This window comes from Lissotriton vulgaris, chromosome 2_1, assembly GCF_964263255.1.
Source record: "Lissotriton vulgaris chromosome 2_1, aLisVul1.2, whole genome shotgun sequence".
Lineage (NCBI taxonomy): Eukaryota > Metazoa > Chordata > Amphibia > Caudata > Salamandridae > Lissotriton > Lissotriton vulgaris.
Window position 1 is genome coordinate 8,964,121 of NC_141687.1, and position 24,445 is coordinate 8,988,565.

A 24,445-nucleotide genomic window follows, 5' to 3' on the forward strand; every position below is an offset into this window, starting at 1 on the left:
TCTTCTTTTAACTGAAGAGGAACAAAAACAGGGAATAGAAACTGCTCAACAGGAGCAAAAAGAAAAGAAAAAAATTAGGGGTGGGAAGGGCAGTGATGGTTCTCCAATGCCCGAACCATGAGCAGGACACTTTGCTCCCCATAGGTGAGGAGTTGATTGCAGTATCTGCATCTGACGACCCCATGGTTGAATGCAGGTTGAATGTTTGCTACCTGCCCCTGAGATTGTTCTCTTCCAGAAGAAGTTGCTCCTCCTGTTGATGTAGAGGCCCCATCTCTGGGAACCTCCTGTGCCAGAGCCCTGACACTTTCCCGGGCAAAATTCTGGGGGTGCCTCCTCTCCACATGGCGAATCATGGTGAAGTTGCCAAAAGAGTATTTTTTTTGGGGGTTACCCCGTGACAGGACCTGTTTGCAGATCCTGCACTCTACTTTTGGTGCATTCACCTTCTTCTGGCCTTCTGGAAACTTAAAAAATTTCCAGATGAAATGTTCCTTCACCTTTGGGGTAGGAGGCTCTTCATCAATGAAATCATTGGAGTCATCTTCACTGCTGGATGGTCTGGCAGCCATGATGAATCCAGGAATATGGAGCAGCAAAAAAGGCAGGTCTTTCAGTCACAAAAGTGAAAGAAGAAGTGAAGGAAATGGGTGGGGATTTCATTCATTGTAAAAAAAAACTGTTAGCAACCAATGAAAAGTGTTATTTTAGGGTCACATGACCCGACGCGTTTACGCTGCGCGCTCCGGAGCACTTCCGGGTGCGTTTACGCAGCGCGATCGTAGGCGCTTCCGGGTCGCAAACGTGGCGCGATCGTAGGCGCTTTTCCGTGCGTTTATGCGCCGCGCACGTATGCGCTTCCGAGGGCACTTACGTTGCGCGCCGAAGTGACGTCATCAATCTTTTATAGAAATGCATAATCATTTTCCATATTAAAAAAAACAAATTTTATTTGTATGGTACGAAATGTTTTGCATTATTATTAACTTTTCATTCATATTTTTTTTTCACGAACGACAGTTGCGCTCTGGGTGCGCTTTCAGATGAGCTCTCGGAGAAGCTTACAGGAGAGCTTAGCTGAAAGCTTCCCGGAGCGCGCACCCAGAGCGCAAAAGAAAAAAATTATAAAAAAAAATGAATACTTAAAAAAAAACAGCAAATTGTAAAAAAAAAAAAGGTTAGAAACTCGATATACAAAGGAATTAGCATTTAAAAAACTATGAAATTCACTGAAAAAACCATAGGTTTCACACCAGTTATAGTTAGGAATTAGCATTTAAAAAACCTATGAAATTCACTGAAAAAACCATAGGTTTCACACCAGTTATAGTTAGGAATTAGCATTTAAAAAACCTATTAAATTCACTGAAAAAACCATAGGTTTCACACCAGTTATAGTTAGCTGGAAATTTTACTGATATAAAACCATTGAAATTCCCACGTTATAGTTAGATGGACTCACTATAACTTGCGCGTGCAATGCACTGCTGATGATGTCTTATTAAGCCAGTTAACCAATCAATTTTTAAAAACCATCCATTTAGACACTTATTTAAACATTTATTCTTCCATCAACTTTTACATATACATATATAAAATATATTTATTTTTCAGAAAGACACACATTCACTGGATGGTGTCATCAGTGATGTCATGAGTGATGTCACTGACCATGTCATGAGTGATGTAATATGTGACGTCATCAGCAGTGCATTGCACGCGCAAGTTATAGTGAGTCCATCTAACTATAACGTGGGAATTTCAATGGTTTTATATCAGTAAAATTTCCAGCTAACTATAACTGGTGTGAAACCTATGGTTTTTTCAGTGAATTTAATAGGTTTTTTAAATGCTAATTCCTAACTATAACTGGTGTGAAACCTATGGTTTTTTCAGTGAATATATATATATATATATATAATATATTACCTACTGGTGGTCGCCAGTAGGTACTTATAGTTAGAACCTAGTTTCCTTATGAAAAAAGTTTTTTTGATTTGCCAATATCTTTAGCTATGTTTGAAGAATCTTCGCACCATTTTTGGTTCGCCCCTCTCAGTCTCTCTATTGAAATTTTGGGGGTAATTCATGAAGCGAGGGCCGAGTAAATAGGGGGTGTCCAAAAGTGCATTTTCCCAATGTTAATTTCCAGAGGAAATTTTGGAACAGCCTACAGTCCGAAAAGCTGACTGGAATTACACCAAATGTAGCAAAAAGGTAGATCTTGGTTCAGAAAGAGCCTTTTTTATTAAATGGTGTAAATCCGTTCAGTAGTTATTGAAATGTTAAAGGAAAAAGAAATACAGATATCTGGGCAGAGGCTAACCACACATCCCCTTCCAAACAGGAGCTTCAGTTTAATTGGCTGCCAACACTCCAAACCAGGGCGTGTTGGCAGCCATCGTGTGCCTCGCGTAGACTGAAAACCAAAAAGGTGAGACATACTGTAATATCCTGCTATTCTCAATGTGATGCCTTTCTACCATCTATGGAATGTTCATTGGAGCAGCTATCAGAATGTTGGTGTTCTGCCTAGATAGTGACAGTTGGATGGGCTGAGCACCTAGATGGATGCTCCTGGTGGGGTCTCCCTATGGTCTCCAACTGAGCTTATTATTGACTTAACCTAACTGCTCAATAAACCTACTTGGGAACTACCTACAAGCGTGGACTACGTTATTACATTATTTTGGTGACGAGATTTAAAGAACCCTCTTGTGGACTACGTTATTACACATACATTACAAACAAGAAAAGGGGGCATGGTAAAAACACCCTGACCCCCCAGGCCTGCTCAGGTGGTCCCATAGGGACCCCCAGGCATTATAAAAAGCATTTTATTTAAAATACATTTGGACGGGTCGCGCCGGTGCATAAATCAGTTCAAAAAGTTTTAATAACGAAGTCCGGAGGCTTCCCCGTTTAGTTTTTAAAAGACCCCAGGTGAGCCAGGTCTCAGGGGGCAATTTAATTTATGTAGCAGGAACACTTCTCAATGACTATGAAAGGACAGCAGACAGCAACAAAGAGCAGTCATGATGCATCTCACTGACAATGGAATGGATAACCACCAGCAACAAAGCAGCCATGATGTTTCTCACTGACTACGGAAAGGACAACTGACAGCAACATAGCAGCCATAATGCTTATCACTGATTATCAAAAAGAATACTGACTAGGGGTGGGCGGAATTTGCGTAATCGCGTTTCACAAATCTCCACGAAACGGTAAAAAATCTCCACGAACAGGCAGAAATTCCGTGAACATGCGGAATTGCTTGTTCGCAATGCTTTTTTACTGTTCTCAATCGCTGTTTGCATGTTCTGGGGGGAATATCTTGCGAACACGCATTTGAGAATGCGAACAAGCAATAAATTTCACGAAGTCGCGGAAAGAGCAGTAATGATGCTTCTCACTGAATATGGAAAGGAGAACTGACAGCAACACAGAGCAGCAATGATACATATCACTGACTATTAAAAAGACAACGTACTGCAACAAAGAGCAGCCATGACTCTTCTCACTGACCATGGAAAGGACCGTTGATAGCAACAAAGAGCAGCCATGATGTGTCTCACTGACCATGGAAAGGACAACTGACAGCAACAAGGAACAGCCATAATTCACTCACTGAAAATGGAAAAGAGAACTGACAGCAACAGAGCATCAGCACAATCACTAGTGATACATTTCACTGAACAATCATTTGTGATTCCAACATATAAAATGACTAGAGCATTGTCACTCATTGATTATAAAACCATGAATATTGTACATGAGAGATATTACACAGGGGACATGCATGGTGACCTTTCGGAGTGAAAGCCCCTCACAGAATCTTAGAGCCTCCCTTCTTGCCTCATCAGCAGTGAAGGTGACATTCAATGAGATGGTCACAGCCAGCATCTGAGTGAAAAGCTTCCCAGTTGATCCCTCTCTTACTTAAACCTGATTTGTGCCACTTTCATTTATCAGTATGGGTGTCTAAAGATAGCTCCGCAGCTATGGAACTCCATCCCCACTGAGATAAAAACTCTCCCTTCCATCGAGTCTTTTAAAAAGGCTCTTAAAACCTACTTCTTTAAGAGGGCATACATATGAGAGAATAGGACTTGGTAGGGTTCTAGCTTCTGCATTTGACTTAGGCGCCTTGACGCCCATTGGGCAAAGTATGCGCAATACAAGAAATATTTCATTCATTCATTTTTGAGGATCTCAGAGAGCAGAGGAAGATGCTCTTCATATGGGTACAACATAGTACTAGTTGGGCTGTAAAGTGGGTTATCTTCATAATGCTCTTCATACCTCCTCATCACTTGAACATCTCCCAGGCATCTGCAGTTAGAGGCAAAAGTGCCCAGAGAGCTGGCGCTGCCCATTTGTTCCCCATCCCCCAGATGGGGACTTAAGGAACACAAAGGTGAGAGCCGTACAATATGTATTTCAAGAGATAAATACATATTTGACAAACATCCTGGAAAGCATGCTACTAGCACAATTTCTCAACTTAGAATAAACTGTAGAAAATGAACAGCTATGGCCTGCTGAGGTGTCACATTCATTTTCAGTTTCATAAATGTATTTATGGCAATGGATCATTTTTCAAACCGTTCTTATGAAACTGAAATGGGATTTTATTACTTGAACACCTGAGTCGTAAAGCAGCTAATGATTTGTCATGACGTGTTCAGCTTCGTGATGCATCTTTATTTCCCCTGCTGCTTTTATTGCTGTCTTTGCTGCTCTGCTGCTGTCGGTAGCTGATTGGCCATACCAAGACACCAGGTTGTACCATCCTCAATCGATTCACTGAACCATGTTTCCTAAGCGAGACAAAGTAATGTCACTTGAGCAGTGTATGGTTTTCTGATTTGTGGGTCACCAATTATGTGATCTCCTCAGCTTCAGTGAGGTACCGTGAATGGCCTTTGGTGTAACCACGTCACTGCCAAGTAGCAAGATATAGAAAGGTAAAGAAAAGAGTGCAATTGGCGCTTATTTCCTTGAGGCAAATATTTTGTACCTGGGCACTAAACAGGACACTTGGAACCAGAATTACAATACAGTTTTGAAGACATTTGTGCTGCACAAGGAAGTGCTCACTGGTGTAAACCCAGCACAAATCATTTTAAGCAGCTTACTTTGTATTTGAATTTGTAGTTGAGGATGTACCTCATAACGGGAATTAGCACAGAGGTGAGTAAGCCACTGACATCTGAAGCCAGGCTTGAGCCTGAAACATAGGTCTGGCTCGGTTCGGGCTTTCCTTCCTTTCCCACCCCCCTCAACGACCCCCTCCCTCGCTGCTGCACTTGAGCCTTTTGCAAGCTCAGGATATATTAGTGGTGACTATAACACAATTTAATCCTGCGGCCTTTGTGTTAGGTTTTGTGTGAGAGTGTGAAACCCATGCTGTGCTGTCTGATGCTCTTGTATGTGGTACCCAAGAGGCCTGCATAGCTCCAGGACAGCCACCTGAGGGTAACTCTGTGCTTGATAGATATTACTCATTTATTAATGCATGAGTAAAGTACTCATTGCTGCAATTCTATCTGGAACCACTATCTTCATCAGAAGGTCCCTAACAGGGGCATTGAGGGGCAAACCTGCTGGAAAACAGGGCAATGTTGAGCCACCTTCACCCCTCCAGACCTTATGGGGGAGCCTCTTGTGTTCACAGTCAGTCAAGTCCTGGTTGATGATCAGCTTGTCAACATAAATATTCCCTCCTTCCAGAGTCCCTGATTCGGGTGCTGAATTGGAGGTGAGGGGCCATGGTAAGCACAAGAGTGAAAGAGACACCAAAGAAGAGAGTGGAATAAGTTATGGAGACAATAAATTACACTGGCAGTGAGTAATAAGAAAAGTAAATAACAATAATCAATTGCATCAGCCAATTGTGTGTCCGCGCTAAACCCTGTCACCCTCGGCCTGGGCCCATCTCGCCAATGCCCAAGGCCGGCCCTGCTCATCTCAAGGCCCTGTTGGAACCTCAAGCCCACAACGAGCTGCGCTTTCATGTGGCTTCTACCCACCGCCCCCTGTTCCACTCAGAATGAGAGGTCATGGCCACACTCTAGAACTGGGGAATGAGATTGGGTCTCAGCGCCGGCTCAACAGCCTTGAGTCTGGGCCTGATTACGAGGTTGATGGCCCATTAGATCATTGAACCCGTGATGGAGGTGCGGCGGCAGTCGTGAACTGCCACACTATTGATCCAGGATCCCTTTGTCCCTCTCCATAGGAGCTTAGGCGCTATGTATGTGCTATTCCCCTCAGTGCCTGCTTTTGTAAACATCACAACAATCTAAATACAGATTTGTAATGTAATTTGTAATATGAATTGTATCTTATACCCTGATATCTCCATCCATGGCATTGACATTCTATTTCTATGTATTTAAATTGCGAAAAGCAAAGATTTATTTTCTAGACCAATATCTTTCATTCTTTCTCTCCTTTTCTCTTTTACTCGGCCTCTCTATTTTTTTTTCAATCTCTTGTTCTCTTATTATCTTTTTCTTTCTTTCTCTATCTCTCTTCTTTTCTCCTCTTCTCTTTATTCTCTCTCTTTTTTGTCTGTCAGTATCTCTCTTCTTCTCCCTTCCTCCTTCTCTTTTTCCATGTTGTCCTCTTTTTTTCTCTCATGCTCTCTCTTATTTTCATTCTGTTCTCTCCCTCTTTCACACTCTTGCTTTCTCTCTCTTGTTCAATCACTCTTTCTTTCTCCCCCCCTCTCTCTCTCTCTCCCATTACACTGTTATCTCTCACTCCCTATTTCACACGGTTGGGCTCTGACTCCCTCTCTTGTTCTCTCTCTTATCTCTTTCTGTCTCTTGGCCTTTAGTATCTCTTGTTCTTACTCCCTCTCTTGTGTTCTGTGATTCACTTTCTTCCTCCCTCTCTTGGTCTCTGTCCCCCTCTTTCTCTTGCTCCATCTCTATTTCTCCATCTTCTCTGTCCTCTCTCCCTCTCTCTGCTTCTCTTATTCTCTCTCTTTATCTCTTCATCTATCTTTCTAGCTCACTCTCCCTTTCTCTCATTCTTTCTCTTTCTCTCTTGGTCTTATCCTCTCTTTCTCATCTCTTCCCTGCTCTCCCTTTTTATCTTTCTCACCCCCTTGCTGTCAGGCTCTCTTTAACTTTCTCTGTCTCTTCCATCCTCTCTTTCTCTCACTCTGCTTCCCTGTGATTGGGTGAAATTAATAAGAAGACACTGTACTGGGAGATATACATAATACATACCTTTATGGTTTGAAAATGTGTATTTCTGTATTGCAGTTGATTCAGATGTTGTTCGCCTCTCTAATGCTGTGGATCCTTGTGCTGGGGTTGTGCTGGTTACAGTAAACTCTGAGGAAGGAACAATTTGTGACTTGTATTGGGATATGAACGATGCCGCTGTGGTCTGCAGACAGCTGGGGTGCGGAGCACCAATCTCAGCCCCTGGAGGGTCTGTCTTTGGAGCCCCCCGAAACAAGTTTCCTAAAATAACCAGTGTGGGCTGCCGAGGAGATGAGTCCAGCGTGTTAAAGTGTTCCTTTAGCTCCCAACCACAAGCATCTTGTTCCCAAAAAAGGGATGCGTCGGTACACTGCACAGGTAAGGAATGCATCAGAGGTAATTTCGACAAATCAGACGTTTTTCCAAAAGTAAGAGAAATTCTATGATAGTAAATGGTGACAACCAGGCAGCTGCCTGATGCTTTTTTTCCTCTTCCTTTCTTATACAGTGCTGGTTTGTGACATATGTGTTTCTTGGGTCTGTTCTATACAAATTTTTCACTCCCTCCCACTTCCTTAATTCTAACCAGGAGGGGAGTCCCATGGTTGAGGCAATAAACATTTGGCTCTCCAGGCTAGTGTCCTTCCATTTTGTGCCCTCATGGAACATGGCTTTTTTCCAAACACTAGTTGCAAAACTCAAATTTTGCAGAGTATAATTACCACTGTTGAGGGGGTTTTTAGATTGAAACTGCCAGAGACAGTCGCCAGTTTCATCCCAGCTTGTGTCAGTCTCCTGTGCTTCTCCCAGTCATCCATGCCTCTGTGTATAATATCCACTCCCCTCTCATTGGGGCTGATAAAGGAGTTATATCAAGTCTGAGGGATCCAGGTCTGAATGTTGAAATGCTTCCATCTCCCTTCCCTCTTCCCCCTTCCACATCCAGTCACATATTTATGATATGTGTTATTTTACTCAAACTTGATCAGCTTTTCAAAAGGCTACCTTTATTTAAGGGTGGGCGCAAATCACAAAAGTGTCACAAAAGTGAAATTAATCTTTTAGCAAGCAGTAAGAGAGGTGATGATTTTGAGATCCTCCCTAACCCAGGGGGAGAACCAAGAAGATACCTTCAAAACAAAGAGCAGATCTTGCTGAACGATTCGAATCGGTGGTGGTCCCATCCTCTTAGGACTACCACAAGCACAGGTATGGGCACAAATACAGTCCCAATTAAAAGCCCCCGCAAAGCATTATGGGACGAGATTAGCAGTGGGAAGTGAATATTATAGTATCCAAATAATTCTACAAGGAGCTGCAGTTCACCTTGTCATCCCCAGATGTCCCTGATGAGGCAAATGCAATAGCATTTAAAATACTATACATCAAGCTGCAGTTCACCTCGTCGTCCCTAGATGTCGCTGATGAGGCAAATACAATAGCATTTAAAATATTATACATCAAGCTGCAGTTCACCTCGTCGTCCATAGATGGCGCTGATGAGGCAAATGCAATAACATTTAAAATATTCTACATCAAGCTGCAGTTCACCTCGTCGTCCATACATGTCCTGATGAGGCAAATGCAATAGCATTTAAAATATTATACATCAAGCTGCAGTTCACCTCGTCGTCCCTAGATGTCGCTGATGAGGCAAATGCAATAGCATTTAAAATATTCTACATCAAGCTGCAGTTCACCTCGTCATCCCTAGATGTCCCTGATGAGGCCAATGCAATAGCATTTAAAATATTCAACATCAAGCTGCAGTTCACCTCGTCATCCATAGATGTCCCTTATGAGGCAAATGCAATAGCATTTAAAATATTACAAATCAAGCTGCAGTTCACCTCGTCGTCCCTAGATGTCCCTGATGAGGCAAATGCAATAGCATTTAAAATATTATACATCAAGCTGCAGTTCACCTCGTCGACCCTAGATGTCCCTGATGAGGCAAATGCAATAGCATTTAAAATATTATACATCAAGCTGCAGTTCACCTCGTCGTCCCTAGATGTCGCTGATGAGGCAAATGCAATAGCATTTAAAATATTCAACATCAAGCTGCAGTTCACCTCGTCGTCCATAGATGTCCCTTATGAGGCAAATGCAATAGCATTTAAAATATTACACATCAAGCTGCAGTTCACCTCGTCGTCCCTAGATGTCCCTGATGAGGCAAATGCAATAGCATATAAAATATTATACATCAAGCTGCAGTTCACCTCGTCGACCCTAGATGTCCCTGATGAGGCAAATGCAATAGCATGTAAAATATTATACATCAAGCTGCAGTTCACCTCGTCGACCCTAGATGTCCCTGATGAGGCAAATGCAATAGCATTTAAAATATTATACATCAAGCTGCAGTTCACCTCGTCGTCCCTAGATGTCCCTGATGAGGCAAATGCAATAGCATTTAAAATATTATACATCAAGCTGCAGTTCACCTCGTCGACCCTAGATGTCCCTGATGAGGCAAATGCAATAGCATTTAAAATATTATACATCAAGCTGCAGTTCACCTCGTCGTCCCTAGATGTCCCTGATGAGGCAAATGCAATAGCATTTAAAATATTATACATCAAGATGCAGTTCACCTCGTCGTCCATAGATGTCCCTGATGAGGCAAATGCAATAGCATTTAAAATATTATACATCAAGCTGCAGTTCACCTCGTCGACCCTAGATGTCCCTGATGAGGCAAATGCAATAGCATTTAAAATATTATACATCAAGCTGCAGTTCACCTCGTCGTCCCTAGATGTCCCTGATGAGGCAAATGCAATAGCATTTAAAATATTATACATCAAGCTGCAGTTCACCTCGTCGACCCTAGATGTCCCTAATGAGGCAAATGCAATAGCATTTAAAATATTATACATCAAGCTGCAGTTCACCTCGTCGTCCCTAGATGTCCCTGATGAGGCAAATGCAATAGCATTTAAAATATTATACATCAAGATGCAGTTCACCTCGTCGTCCATAGATGTCCCTGATGAGGCAAATGCAATAGCATTTAAAATATTATACATCAAGCAGCAGTTCACCTCGTCGACCCTAGATGTCCCTGATGAGGCAAATGCAATAGCATTTAAAATATTATACATCAAGCTGTAGTTCACCTTGTCGTCCCAAGATGTCCCTGATGAGTAAAATTCAAAAACATTGAAACCTTTTCATGAATGCTAATAATTATGCAAATCTTATCCCATAATACTGTGCAGGGGCTTTTAGTTGTATTTTTGCCCATAACTGTGCTTGGGGGATCACCACTGAATTGGTCAGAATGATATGCTCTTTGTGCTCAAAGCATCTGCTGTGTCCTCCCCCTAGTTTAGAGGGGACCCCAAAATCATTATCTCTCTCATTGTCTGATGTTTATCATTACCATAGTTCATTTTTGTGAATTAGTTATATGCTTTTAAGCATGTAAAGTTGGTTTATTAAAGCATTTGTTAATGCAGTTTAATAACAGATTCTGCTATGCGAAAAAGATTTTTTTAGACAAAAATCTGTTCGCATAGCAATTACTGCTCATGCTTAGAAAGAACTTATTATGGATCTCAACTTAGATATTTCATCTAACACCAAAATCTGGATAATCAATTCTACATCAGACCTTTGCAAAGACCTTACAGCATTGGGCTACTCAATCTGTCAAGATCACAGCTCTGACAAGAATGGAAGTGGTCTTGCCTTTATAATTAAAAACTCTTATAATAATTTGAATATATTTCCATCTGCAGACCTACATTTGAAGTAAGTAATAATGGGATTATTCTTTGGAGTGGGCAGTCTCCACCCGCAAGGAATAATAACACTACCTTTCAGAGTAAAAATCATAGCCACAACACTAACCTGAGCTCAGCCCCCTTGTAGCTTTTGCACCGGGCATGAAGCTCAATTTAGGGCAATGTATACAGTATGTATGCAGTATCAAAACAGTAATAAACTAAATGTGAACAATAGAGTCGATTTTAATAAAAAGAATGTCATCATAGCAACAATAATATAACAAGGTGAACCATAGAAATAAGCCTATGCACACAAGGTCAGCTACAACAAGAGGGACGACCCCGTCAAGAGCTCTATGATCCGACTTAGGGCCCAAGTTAGAGTTTGGTGGATGGAGATCCCATCTGCCTAATCACAAGTATCATTGGATTTAATGCAGTTGTAATTTGGTGCATGGAATGTCCGTCATGTTTGTGACAGAGTAACTCATCAGAATTATGATGGGACTGATACAGCGGACAAGGGAATCTTTATAGGGAGGAAAACGTATGCTTTGAATCATTATGGGTCATATTTGACTGGAAGTAGACAGCCAGATATCATCTCCAGTTATTTCCTTGGTTGGGTTGGTGGGTCAATCAGAATTGTAGTCATTCTCACTGTGGCAGATTGTCCATTTGACAGAGGAAAGATCCGAGAGCAGAGCACTTCCAAGGAGTTGATACCCACAACTTGAATTTCAAAGGCTCAGACAGAACACCGCATATGTATCTAGAGTGGGACAATTATGGTGGGGGCATGAGTCCTTAAATATTACTGTTCATCAACCATGAAAACACCACAACTTCTAGGTGGAACAAGGAATATGGACCAAGATCTGTTAGTCTCTTTTCTGGGTGAGGGGCTAGCCCTTAGGAAGTGATGACCACTTGCCTTGAGCCTGCCTGACAAGTCCACTGGATCCGGTGAGTAGGAGGAGGACACCAGGGGAAGCAAGACCCAGCAGAAATCTTGGAATAGATATTGCTGGGCAATCTTTGAGATGTTTGATCTGGTGGAGGTCAGATGTGAGGTCCACATGCCAAAGTTGCCAGCCCCATGTGTAAGTGAGGGATCCACCATGAAGTGCAGACCTTTGTCCGTGTGTGCACCAAAGTCAACAACTGTGCCAGCACTCCCCCCAAGCCAGTGCCTTGAGACCCTCACTGGTGAGTAGCCATGCTTCAGAAAACTTAATTGATTAATTGATTGAAGCAAAGCTAATTCTGCTCTGCTTCGACTAAGCGAGATCATGTCAACTGCTCCTGCTTACTCAAAGCAGAGCAGAATTGCTTTATGACAGAGGGAGCTGCATGTACAGTAGCTCCCTCTGTCCAAAAGCAATGCCGGCTCTCACAGGACGCAAAGTGCCAGGAAGCACAACTTGGGCCTTGAGGTACCCACCCTGTCCACTATGTGAAAAACTGGGTGCTCTCGGTAGAACCAGGGCACCCAGTATTGTGGACAGGCCCTCGAGGGTGGGGTCCCAGAACACAAATCAATCTAGGAGGAGGGCCATGTGGCTTCCCTCCCATGGTTGAAAAAAAAGGCAGACCCCAGGGGATTTTTCCCCGGGGCCAAAAGCAGCCTGGGGAAGTAGGACCACATGGCCTCATTCCCTTATAATAAAATAAAGAAAAGAAAAAGCTACCAGCATGGTGGAAGAACCCCACCACCTGTCTGCACCACTCTGCAATTACGCCTCATGGCACACTGCTGGTTGGGGGATGAAGTTTCCTTGGCTGCTAGATGTACTTGGTGGCCAAGAACACCTCCTGTTACTTCCAGTAAATCCCACATAGTGGGATTATCGAGAGGTTTTCAGAGAAAACACCCTCTTTCTCTACCATTCTGAAAACCTGCCTCTAGGTGCACTGCTAATGGGGTTATGACGACTCCTTGGATGCTGAGGGTTCTTGGGGACCCAGAAGCCCCCCTGTTACCTCCAGTAAGTTTGACAGAGCAGGATTCCTAGGAGCTGGTCGGTGGCCCTGCCCCCTTTTGTCCATCACTCGGCAAATGTTACTACTAGCTAAAAAACATAGAAATTCCCTGAAATAAACAAAGAGTACAGGGATGTTATAGTTAGGAAATAGATTTTGAAAAACCTTGGAAATATACTTAAAAAAACTAAAGTTATAGAGAGATTATATTTAGACTCAGATTTCGATTTTTAAAAACAAGTGAAATTTGTCAGTTATAGTTACCTGAGTTAACTATGAATTATGCCCCCACTATGCCTTGCTTATGAAATCACATAATACATTACTGATAACATGGTCAGTGACATCACTCATTACATCTCAAATGAAAACATTGATGACATCACTGATGAAACCACTCAGTGAGTGTAAGAATGTTATTAGAGTTTATGATTTTTGAACACATATATAACAAAAGTTAAATAATTGTAATCACCCACGCAGAGACCACTCACAGACCCACTCACACTTCACTTGCAGATCCAATCAGATATGCATGTACCCACTCACAGAGCTACTCAGAAACTGATGCACATACTCACAGACGCACTCAGAAACAGATGTACATACTCACTGACCCACTCAAAAACTGACACACCCAGTCACAGACCCATTCACTCAGAGACTCACTCAGAGGCTCATGCACTCAGTCGCAGACCCACTCAGGCTTATGCACCCACTTGCAAACACAGTTTGACACTAAAACACGATTTACAAAATCATTGCAACTTATACAGATGTAAAATTAGAGATATACATCAAAAATGTGTTGTTGTACCTTAAACATATGCTTTTGGTTTGTGGATCTGCAACAGGGATTACAAATCAATACTATTTAGTATTGTCAATAGGGTGGCTATGAAGAGAGCCTTTATAATCATTCTGAGTATATGAGAGCTATACATAAAACCAGTTGCAGAGTTTCTGGTTGCTGGAAAACACCCTGTTGCCTTCATCTGTAAATTCCATGCATGTTGAAACCTAGATTATTGTTGTAGCTAGAGCCCATGTTATTGTCTCTGAGGAATGTAGAAACAGCTTTATTAATGTTTCCTGGCTTTGTCAATCTGTGGACAAAAATGGTTTGACCACTTCCATTTCTGCTTTTTGCATATGTTGGAATTCACTAGGACATTGCTAGACAAATGTCTCCCTAATTGGACAAAGGCCTCTCTCATTGCATTTCCAAACCAACCCCAGTAGCAGTGCTTGAGTCATTTCCACCACTGTTCACTATGAATAAGGGTAATAAAGGGTTAAACGATACTGACCAATGAGAAGTAGTATAACAACAAGAAAAAAAACTGAAGGTAATGTTTTCATTTGATAAGCGTATGTGTATCAGTGGAAAAAGAGTTGGACCAATTGTTGTGTAGAAAATTGTATATAAGTGGAATGGTAGCAGTCTTTGTAGTGTACAACAAGAATCCATTGATTTTCGGTCAGTTTTAATGCAGAACGTTTAGGAAAAAAACGGTGATTTTGCAAATGTGAAGGTACATTTTTTTAAAGCTTATATTTTGGATTCCCACAACCTGTCATTTTACACAAAAGTTCAAACAGCTTCTTGTCAGCAGTAAGACATACTCATACCTTAGAAATCACAGAAAAACATCTGCAACAATAAGTAGAACAGAAACTTCAAAGGATATTAATGACTATAATCCACTAATTTTGAAAATGTGGAATGTGAACATGGATATCCAGTTTGTTGTAGACCGTACAATTGCTGTTCCTCATTATGTACATCATATCACAAAATCAGAGAAAACAGAGATGAATGAGACGTGGGAAGAGATTAGTAATTTACAAGGAAATTCACTAGCATATCTATCCAAGAGAGTATGTCAAAGTGTTTTTCATCACTTTGGGAATGTTAGCTGTTCATCACTCTGAAATGTGGAAGTTAGTTAGGAGACATTACTAAATTAAATCTTCTGCACTATATTTGGGAGAAATTAATACAGCTCTTTTGCATGGTAGAGTAGCTGATGTAGAAAAAGTTTGTGATGAAGTCCAGCCTAGTTTATTTGTGCTTGAGGAGGAGTGTACAGAAAGTGAATACTTGTTATCTGCATCTGTAGTAAAATAGGACGAAGAGAATACTGTTGATACATTTGTACAATAGATTGAGGAAATCAACACTCCTTCTCAGGGGTCTTGCTGATACTTAGTCCTTCACAAGCTGAACAAAAGGTTGGTACAGAAACTGAAATATCAAAAGAAACATTTATTAAACTCACATGAGTTGAGGCTGCGTCACACAGAAGCCGTGGCAACTGAATGAGGCAGTCTGCAGAATGCTGAAATATGGGGCTTTATATATGTTTTACAATTACATAGTAAGCATAAATGCAAGAGGCAGTCCTGGCTCATGTGAGCACACAAAAATGCCTAATATGGACATGCAAGTTCAACTTGTTCGATCAAGTGGGAGGAGCTAACAGTTTTCAGAACGTAGTAAACACATTCCTATCTGAAACTAATCAGTAACAGCTGCAGACCCTACCGGGCATTTCTGGGCATGCGTTGAAGTGGAGGAAGCTAAATATATCCTGTTACTGGGCAGACTTCAGGCGCAGCTAACAGGAAGGTAGGACAAAGCACATGGTGAGCACATGGCAGCACATGGCAGACAAGATGGCTGCCAGAAATACAAAATGGGTTCTGCTAACGCTAACCCATTGCTGCTAATTTACGACATAGATTACAAAGTTCGGCATAGCTTCCTCTGAAAAATAAAACGGCATTTGTATTTGTTGTCGATGCACTCACTGCAAAAGTCAAACTAGGAATGTTGTTTTATATTTAAAAAATTAAAAAAGAAGAATTATAAGTGGCAACATTTTGCTCTTTATTTGTAGAAAAATGATTTGACATATTCATTCATTAACTTCTATGTAAGTTCTGTTACAACAAGTTAGAAGAAAACAAAATGCCAGTTAAAGCAGTACAAATTAGAGTTGGTACCTATTCCTCAAGAACATGCATATTTAAATGTTTATGAGTCTCTTCTGATCAAATGTGTACACCCATTGTAGGGCTGTAGTTCATATGGAGACTAAAACAGGAAAGGCACAACAAACTGACCTTCAAAAAGGCCTTACAGTAAGAGTTGTGTACTTACCTTTTTATTTTAATCAGAATATTACAAATTTTGATGTAGCCAGGGAGGATAATGAACCATTTGTGATTTTTAGTAAATGGTGTGCCCAAAAAGAAAAGAATAATTTTGCAAGAGATAGTAGATATAAGTAAAAAATGTAACATTATAAAAAATGTTTTGAATAAAAATGTTGATGTTCTTGAAGATGCGAAATGTACAGGATGAAACATTATCATTAAGTGGGCACTTCGAAAAAGCAGAATGATCCAGATCAGAAGAGATTCATGAACACTACAGCATCTATTCTCTACTTTAAAAAGAAGTGATTGGTGATGCCATTGAAATGTTTCAATTGAAGCAGGCAAAAGGAACTCCCATGAGTATATGGGAGAGAAGTTTGGTAGCTGGGTGTTTTCCACAACTCTGCCCCAGTGGAGAAGATGGACGCTTTGATGACAACACTGTCATCTGAATACCAGTCAACAAGATTATACTCAAAAGTTCCAAGAAACCAGCACTGCATCCCATTCATATTTCATATTCCATTTGAAGTGATTTATCTGGTCTTTGTTATCTAATTAACCATTTTTGAAGACTAGACTAAATCTCCAAAATCCCTCTGCAGGAGAATTCATGGACAAATATTGTGGAAGGGATGAAAACTTGGAACATCGCTTAATCAATATGATGGCATGTCAACGTGGCACAAACACGTATTGGTATCATTACCATTTGGAACTCAAATAGATGTTGAGAAAAATAATATTATAATAATAAGGCGTATCACTGAGGCTCCAACAAGTATTGGTATGATCACCATGGGGAACTCGAATGCATGTTAAGAAAAACAGAAGGATATACTTGGTTTCGAACACTCAGTTGTGCTGAGTAATCATCTAATGACCTGCTTGAATTCTTACAAGAAGTGCATTAAAACATAATGAAAATCAAACTGAAAACAGTGGAGAACTGTTTTTCTTGGATGTATGACGGTACAACTCGTGGTATTACCACGCGTACCGTTACAACGCAGGTTTCACAACGCAAGTCGTTACAACGACTTGCGTTGGGGGCGCTGGATAGTGAATAGTTTAATTTACTATTCCAACTCAATTCAATTTCAATTTTATTGATTTATGATTTGCAACTCGATTGAGGTCCACATAAACAAGCACATAACATAATAAAACAGCAATTGCAAATACAAAAAATCCATATAATACACTCTGTTAACCCAAAACTAAATAAAAAGTCATATCCATTAGTACAGTTCTAAAAAACATTTAAAAGAGTTAAAAATTCTGTAGCAAAACATTTAATTGGGGGGGTTATGAATAGCATCTACTAGAGAGTTGGCAGACAAAATACTTAATTTTAAACAAATTGGTCTCACCCACTTTCGGCGGTGAGCCATTAAGGCAGGGCATTCGAAAAGAACGTGGGCAGTATCCTGGATCGAATTAGTACACAAATTACATTTGTCGGAAGAACCATACCATCTAGCTAATAATTTATTTAAAGGGAGGAGATCCTGCCTCGGGAGGAACCAAAAACGTCGTATGCCATGAGGAAGGTTCCAAGAGGCATAAGGTTGCATACGCTTAAGTAAACAAGAATTATTAACAGAAGATGCACCTTTCTTTAAAATAAGGGAATCTCTATCCCTCCTAAATCTTAAATTCCATGTTGCCAGTTTTAGGGTGGACTTTAGCTGATGTAAAGAAAGTGAAAAAAGAGTTGATTCTTCCAATTCAAGTAGTGTAACGGCCCTTCTGAAATTCTTTATAAGTAGGGAATATTCTTTTAGGGGGCCCAATAATTCTTTTTGCATGAGGTGTCTTAAAGTGGCCGGTGTTCCCCTTTGCCAGACAAGAAACCCAGCGTATTACTCCTGCTAGGCCCTGTACCCAACTGCTTCGTATGCCAAATTCAAGCCTAAGAGATGCCACCGTACAAGCACTATTGACCGTAATTAGATATCTCAACAGTCTGCCCTCGACAGTGTACAAGAAACCCCATTGCCCCAAATCAAGAAGTTCAATGCCGTAAAGCAGTGAGGCAGGAATTTTTGCCCGGAAAGCCTCTAGCAAGTGAACAAAATGTCTTTTGCCTGTGGCTTTATAAAGTGCACTTAATCCTTTACACTGTCATAGCCTTCCGAGTAATATTATCTATGTGGGCCTTATCACTCAAGTTACCACATACTATCTTCCCTAGGAAAACATAGGATTTTACAATTTCCAGCTTGTGACCACCTAGAGACCAATTAAAATTCCCAGATTTCATTTTTTTCTTTCCCATCATACACATTATTTTGCTTTTAGAGATATTAATCTTCAGATGATGGGACTCGGCAAATACATGCAGTGCCTACAGGCGGTTATTTAGTCCTTTTGGGGTAAGGTCTAGTAATAGTATATCATCTGCGTACATCAAGCATGTAATAGGTTTGTCCCCCAGCAATACCTGCACTTAAGGATAAGGTCTGGGGTAGTTAACACACATAAAGGGAAAACAATAAAGGAGCCAATAGACAACCCTGTTTGAGACCATTGACCGAGGGAATCACTTGGGATAGGCCTCTCTCCCCTCCTAATAATACTCTGCACCAGGTATCAGAGTGGAGGTCCTGAACTAAGTCTAAGAGCCGGGCTGGCATACCTAAAGCCGATAGTTTCCTCCACAGCAAAGGGTGATCAACTTTGTCGAAAGCTGTGGAGAAATCTATAAAGGCTGCATAGACTCTCCCCCCTCTGACCCTGATATATTTATCAGATATTACTTGCAGAGTTGTTAAATTATCCATGGTGCAATGGTTCTTTCTAAAGCCCGTCTACTCTAAGGGAAGTATATTGGTCTGGTCCACCCAATCATTGATTAATTTCAAAAGACATTTTGCAAAGACTTTGCCAATTGCTTCCACGAGGGCAATTTGGCGTTAGTTTGGGGGAGACAACCGGTCACCCTTTTTAAAAAGGGGAACCAAAATACTCACCTTCCAAGATGGAAGATCCTTTCCGCTCAAAAAGCAAATGTTAAACACCGGGCAAAGCAATTTGCTCCATTTTATACTATTTAGCTTTAAGACAGAAATTGGGAGTTAATCCAGTCCCATTGCCCCGGAAGAGTGCATTTCCCTAATAGCCAATTCAATAGCATTTTCCGAGAGTGGGACCAAAGGCTGACTATCCTCACTGAAATTTATGTGGGGGACCACTGTTCCATTACTTGCATAAAGGGCTGTTACATAGTCCACCCATGTCTGCCCTTCGATGGGAATTGGTAGCGAATTTGTTCTGGCCCCACAACCCTCGCCTATGAGGGACCAAAATTGTTTTATTTGTTCATTAAAGGCGGCCTCTCTTAGTTTTATCCAGATAGTATCCTCCCCCTCTTTTCGTAATTTGGCCAGTAACCTTCTCCTCCTTCTTTTTAATAGGGCTATTCTGTACGCTCCTTCTGACGATTTACATAGATATTGATCCCTTACTAACTTATTTTTTTCTATGTTAAGCAGTCGAAGGGGACTGAAGGGTATTGTGGTATATCTTTTCCTATTAGGATTTTTAGCGACAGAAATCACCACCTTCATAGAGTCAGAAAAACACACAATTTCTGAACTATGCCAATTAGTAAGGTCATTTATTGCTACATCAAGGATGCTCTCTAAGCCTCTTAGAGCCTTTGCATTCCAATAGCATCTCCCGGATTTAGCACCAAAACTTACCAAATCACCGTTAAGTGACCACTGGTCTGATTTGGGGGGATTTATTTTCACAGAAATAGATAGTAATTTGTGGTCGCTAAAAAGCGTTTCAATAACCCTGAGATCCTTCAGTAGGGCAAAGGTAGAATTCTCCACTATTACATAATCTAATATAGATTCACCCTGATTAGATTTATGGGTGAAATTTGCAGGGGTATCGGATAGAAGCCTTCCATTCGCAATGATCCCATCCATCTCAGAGAGTTCTTCAAGAAGTATCTTCCCTCGCTTATTTCTTTTAATGTTCTCAGGGAAGAGAGCTTGTGGAATCTGCTGTGATTCTTCTTTGTATTTATCTCGGAACAGGCTCATACTCAGATTAGAAATTTTACAATTCAGGTCCCCTACCAAAACTATATGAGGCGAGGGAGTTTTCTCCACAATTCTCTGTACATAGGAAAAGACCTTTTTTAGAATTGGGTTAGAACTAGCATCAGGGGGAATATATGCGTTGATCAAAACTAACGGTTTTGAGACTTCAACATTGTCAAAACTGAACAACGTTACAGCCTGAAAGAGATTACAGGGATCCAGATAATGAGAGAAATTCCATTTTATCTGGTTGGACAATAGACAGGCAATACCCCCGCATGGCCTCTCCGGGAGTGGGAAGCACAATAATCCAGTGCGAAATAATCCCTTCCTACCAAAATGTTCTCCGAACACCACGTCTCTTGGAGACAGATCACACTGGCTTCTTAGGACATGAGGAATTGAATTTTTCGGGGCTATTCTTCAACCCGGCGGCGTTCCAAGATAATATCAATATGTGGCCGCTAAAGATGAGAATGCGGCACCGACTGATTTGTCAATTTCCTCGAGGGAACACCGGGTAGCCAGTTCCATCGGAGTCTCTCGTCCACAGCATTATCCTGGGGAGGGGGCATAGGAGTATTAGTGTATGACACAAGGCGGAGATCTTTAGATATACTGATTTTCAGATCATCAAAACCTCCAGACCGCTCTGTTTTGCCAAAGGCTGCCTGCAGTATTGAGAAGGGAGAACCTAGGGATTTAAAGGTTTTAAAAGGTCTACCAGAGAGGACATTCCCCCAAAAGGGCATAACATCGATCCCTCTGCTCTGGAAATCTTCTGACCATTGCAGGATTAGGTTTACTACTAATTTAGAGTAGAATTTTACCCTTGTTTGAGTTCCAACCTCTGTTTTCAGAATCAGAACTTTATCTATGTCTGCAGATTGTATTAATTTCAAATTTTACGGATTCCTGAAAACATTTAAGGAGTAAGGATCTATTTAGGGTGCAGTCAGCGTCAAACAGAGGGAAGAAGTCGAGGATAAGGGTATCAATACTTTCCTCTTTAGGCATTTCAGGGGGTTTCTTAAAAACCACTGCTCCCTCCCCTTATCAGAATAAGGTCTGGCTAGAGGATTGAGAACTGTTAAAGCAGGGCAAGTAAATTTAATCTCATTCCCCAGAGGTACTGGGCTAGATGGACCCCCTTTTTCAGTATTGCGCTCCCCAGAAGAGCAGTAAGGGTTAAGAAGGGAAATAGCGGGAATAGATGGTGAGGGGACCGGCCTTTGTACTAAGGGGATTGAGGTATCTACAACTCTTTGTACATCCCCACTTTCATTTTTTAGTACCAACAGGGAAACCTGATGTGACTCTTTTTTAATGGACAAATCCAGATGATCTCCAAAAAGGATTTTTCTCCGCCTATTTTTTTCTATTCTTCTAATTAATTTCCTCTTTTTCCTCCCGTTCTTTTTACCTTTCCCTAATTTACCCTTTTCTCTATTGTCTTCCGGTTCTAATGCTTCTTTATCTCCCTCACCCCTCTGCATGTTAAAAATCGGGAAAAGTTCTTTGTCTTCCTTTGAAGCGGTTTCCTACAGGACCTCTACTGCTGGGTCAAGATCAACCATACAATTGGAGGTCATAACTCTCAATGGGGGGGCTAGTTTTTCCCTGTCACAAAGTAGTTGAGATGTATTTAGAGCCCCATTCTCTATCTTGGGATCTTTCTGCACTACAGGGTCTTTCTGCACTATAGTCCTGTCGGTTGCTCAATAAAACCTTCAATATTTGAGTTACTGTTTCCAGTACACAATCAGAGCCCTGACAAATTTTTCTAGTAATAATAAAATGGAAGAAAGTAAATGTTCAAGAGAGGAAAGGGAGTCAGAAACAGGTTTATCTAACCTAATCGGATGAATAGCGTTGATACCTGTTATATTGAGATTGGGGCTCTTCGAAGTGTTTGTCTGGGAGATATTTGAGGGGGTACTACAATAAAGATGGAGGCCAGGGGGAGCAGATACTGCTGGGGTCTTTATAGCGTAAAGAGCCTTACCTGTACGTCCTCAATATATCTCCGGCAAAGCTCCATATCTAAATCAGAGGAGGCTAAATCATTATTTCACCCTCCTCGTGGAAGGGAAGAACTAAATGAATGTTTTGGAGGAGACTCGCTGGAGTTAGGAAAAGGAACATGTACTATAGCCCCCACTGATTTCGCGATAACTTCTGGCTGGGTTTGAAATAGAGGAAGGGATTGTATATTTTTTTCCCCTACAGTTAACCGAGAGTTAGACACACAATTGTCTGGAGAGGGGAGACTTTCTGCTACTTCAACTAATGTGGTAGCTCCCTTTTTTTTGTTGTTCTCTTCTACCAAACCCTCAGTAGTGTGGTCTTTTACCAAAAGGTCTTTTTCAACAATGTTGTCGGGCGTGGTCCCCACAGATGTGGCTCTATTCTTTCCCCTTTCCCAAAGGTTAAATAACTGGCAAGTACCCTTTAGTTGTGTAACATGGCTATCCATTTTTCGGAGTGGGTTCGATTTAGTTTTGGAACACGACCTTCCCACTAGTATTTTCCCAGACCTTAACTTTTTGGCCGTCATTTCAAAGGCCAAAGGGGAACACAGGAGAGCACTGAAAACTATAATAGAATACTATAATACTCACAATTACAACCACAGACAAACTAAGAATAGAACACAAACATGAAAATATTTTTTTTTGGAAAGGGTATGGGAACAGAACAGCCTACTTCAGCCTCTGAGTGCCTCACAGGGCCCGCCCTTTGCCCGGGATTCGCCCTGTGCTCCATCCCGCGCGTGTCCCGCGAGCGCGGAACCCTATTACACTAAATAGGTAGAGGAGGTGGGGGCGGGAAGAGGACCAGCTGAAGCAAGTTGAAATCCGCACAGCCCGCTGGTCCTCGCAGTCCCATGGGGTGCAAGGAAAGTCTCAAGTCACTACCCTCCACTGAATCAACACACGAGCGGCGCCCACGGAGTGGGTGCCAGGAGAAGTGGGCTCAGCGTCCAGGAAGCAGCACTCCGCACAAGATTCGTTTGAAGGGTCAGCACCCTCACACATTCGCAGCACAGGAATCCAACGAGGATGAGAACAGCTCGCTCCTTTAGTCGCGCTGGGAGGTGGGGGCGGGAAGAGGACCAGCTGTGGCAAGTTGAAATCCGCACAGCCCGCTGGTCCTCGCAGTCCCGCGGGGTCCAAGGAAGTCTCAAGTCACTACCCTCCACTGAATCAACACACGAGCAACGCTCGCGGAACTGGGGCCGCGAGAAGTGGTCTCAGCGTCCAGGAAGCAGCACTCTGCACAAGATTCGTTTGAAGGGTCAGCACCCGCACACACTCGCAGCACAGGAATTTAACGAGGATGAGAACAGCTTGCTCCTTTAGTCGCGCTGGGAGGTGGGGGCGGGAAGAGGACCAGCTGTGGCAAGTTGAAATCCGCACAGCCCGCTGGTCCTTGTAGTCCCGCGGGGTCCAAGGAAAGTCTCAAGTCACTACCCTCCACTGAATCAACACACGAGCGGCGCCCGCGGAGTGGGGGCCACGAGAAGTGGGCTCAGCGTACAACAAGCAGCACTCCGCACAAGATACGTTTGAAGGGTCAGCACCTGCACACACTCGCAGCACAGGAATCCAACGAGGATGAGAACAGCTCCCATCTTTAGTCGCGCTGGGAGGTGGGGGTGGGAAGAGGACCAGCTGTGGCAAGTTGAAATCCACACAGCCCGCTGGTCCTTGTAGTCCCGCGGGGTCCAAGGAAAGTCTCAAGTCACTACCCTCCACTGAATCAACACACGAGCGATGCCCACGGAGCAGGCGCGGGAAGTGGGCTCAGCGTCCAGGAAGCAGCACTCCGCACAAGATTCGTTGAAGGGTCAGCACCCGCACACACTCGCAGCACAGGAATCCAACGAGGATGAGAACAGCTCGCTCCTTTAGTCACGCTGGGAGGTGGGGGCGGGAAGAGGACCAGCTGTGGCAAGTTGAAATCCACACAGCCCGCTGGTCCTCGCAGTCCCAAGGGGTCCAAGGAAAGTCTCAAATCACTACCCTCCACTGAATCAACACAAGAGCGGTGCCCGCAGAGCGGGGGCAGCGAGAAGTGGGCTCAGCGTCCAGGAAGCAGCACTCCGCACAAGATTCGTTTGAAGGGTCAGCACCCGCACACACTCACAGCACAGGAATCTGCCGCCTTTCCTCTTGAACATGTTCTCTAATGCACCCGTCCAACTCCAGTCCCCGTGGATAGTAGGGAAGGTGTTGGATAGTAAATTAAACTATTCCCTATCCTAGAGCGCCCTCCA

The 24,445-nt window shown here is 42.3% G+C and overlaps 1 protein-coding gene across 1 annotated transcript in view; it reads left to right on the top strand.

Annotated features, from left to right (window-relative positions):
- LOC147729450 (scavenger receptor cysteine-rich type 1 protein M130-like) overlaps nucleotides 1–24,445 on the top strand; it is a 541,776-nt gene that overhangs the window by 60,708 nt on the left and 456,623 nt on the right. The window contains exon 2 of the mRNA XM_086953997.1: nucleotides 7,281–7,601. Coding sequence (XP_086810123.1) covers nucleotides 7,281–7,601 — 321 coding nt within the window. The remainder of the gene's footprint in view (nucleotides 1–7,280; nucleotides 7,602–24,445) is intronic.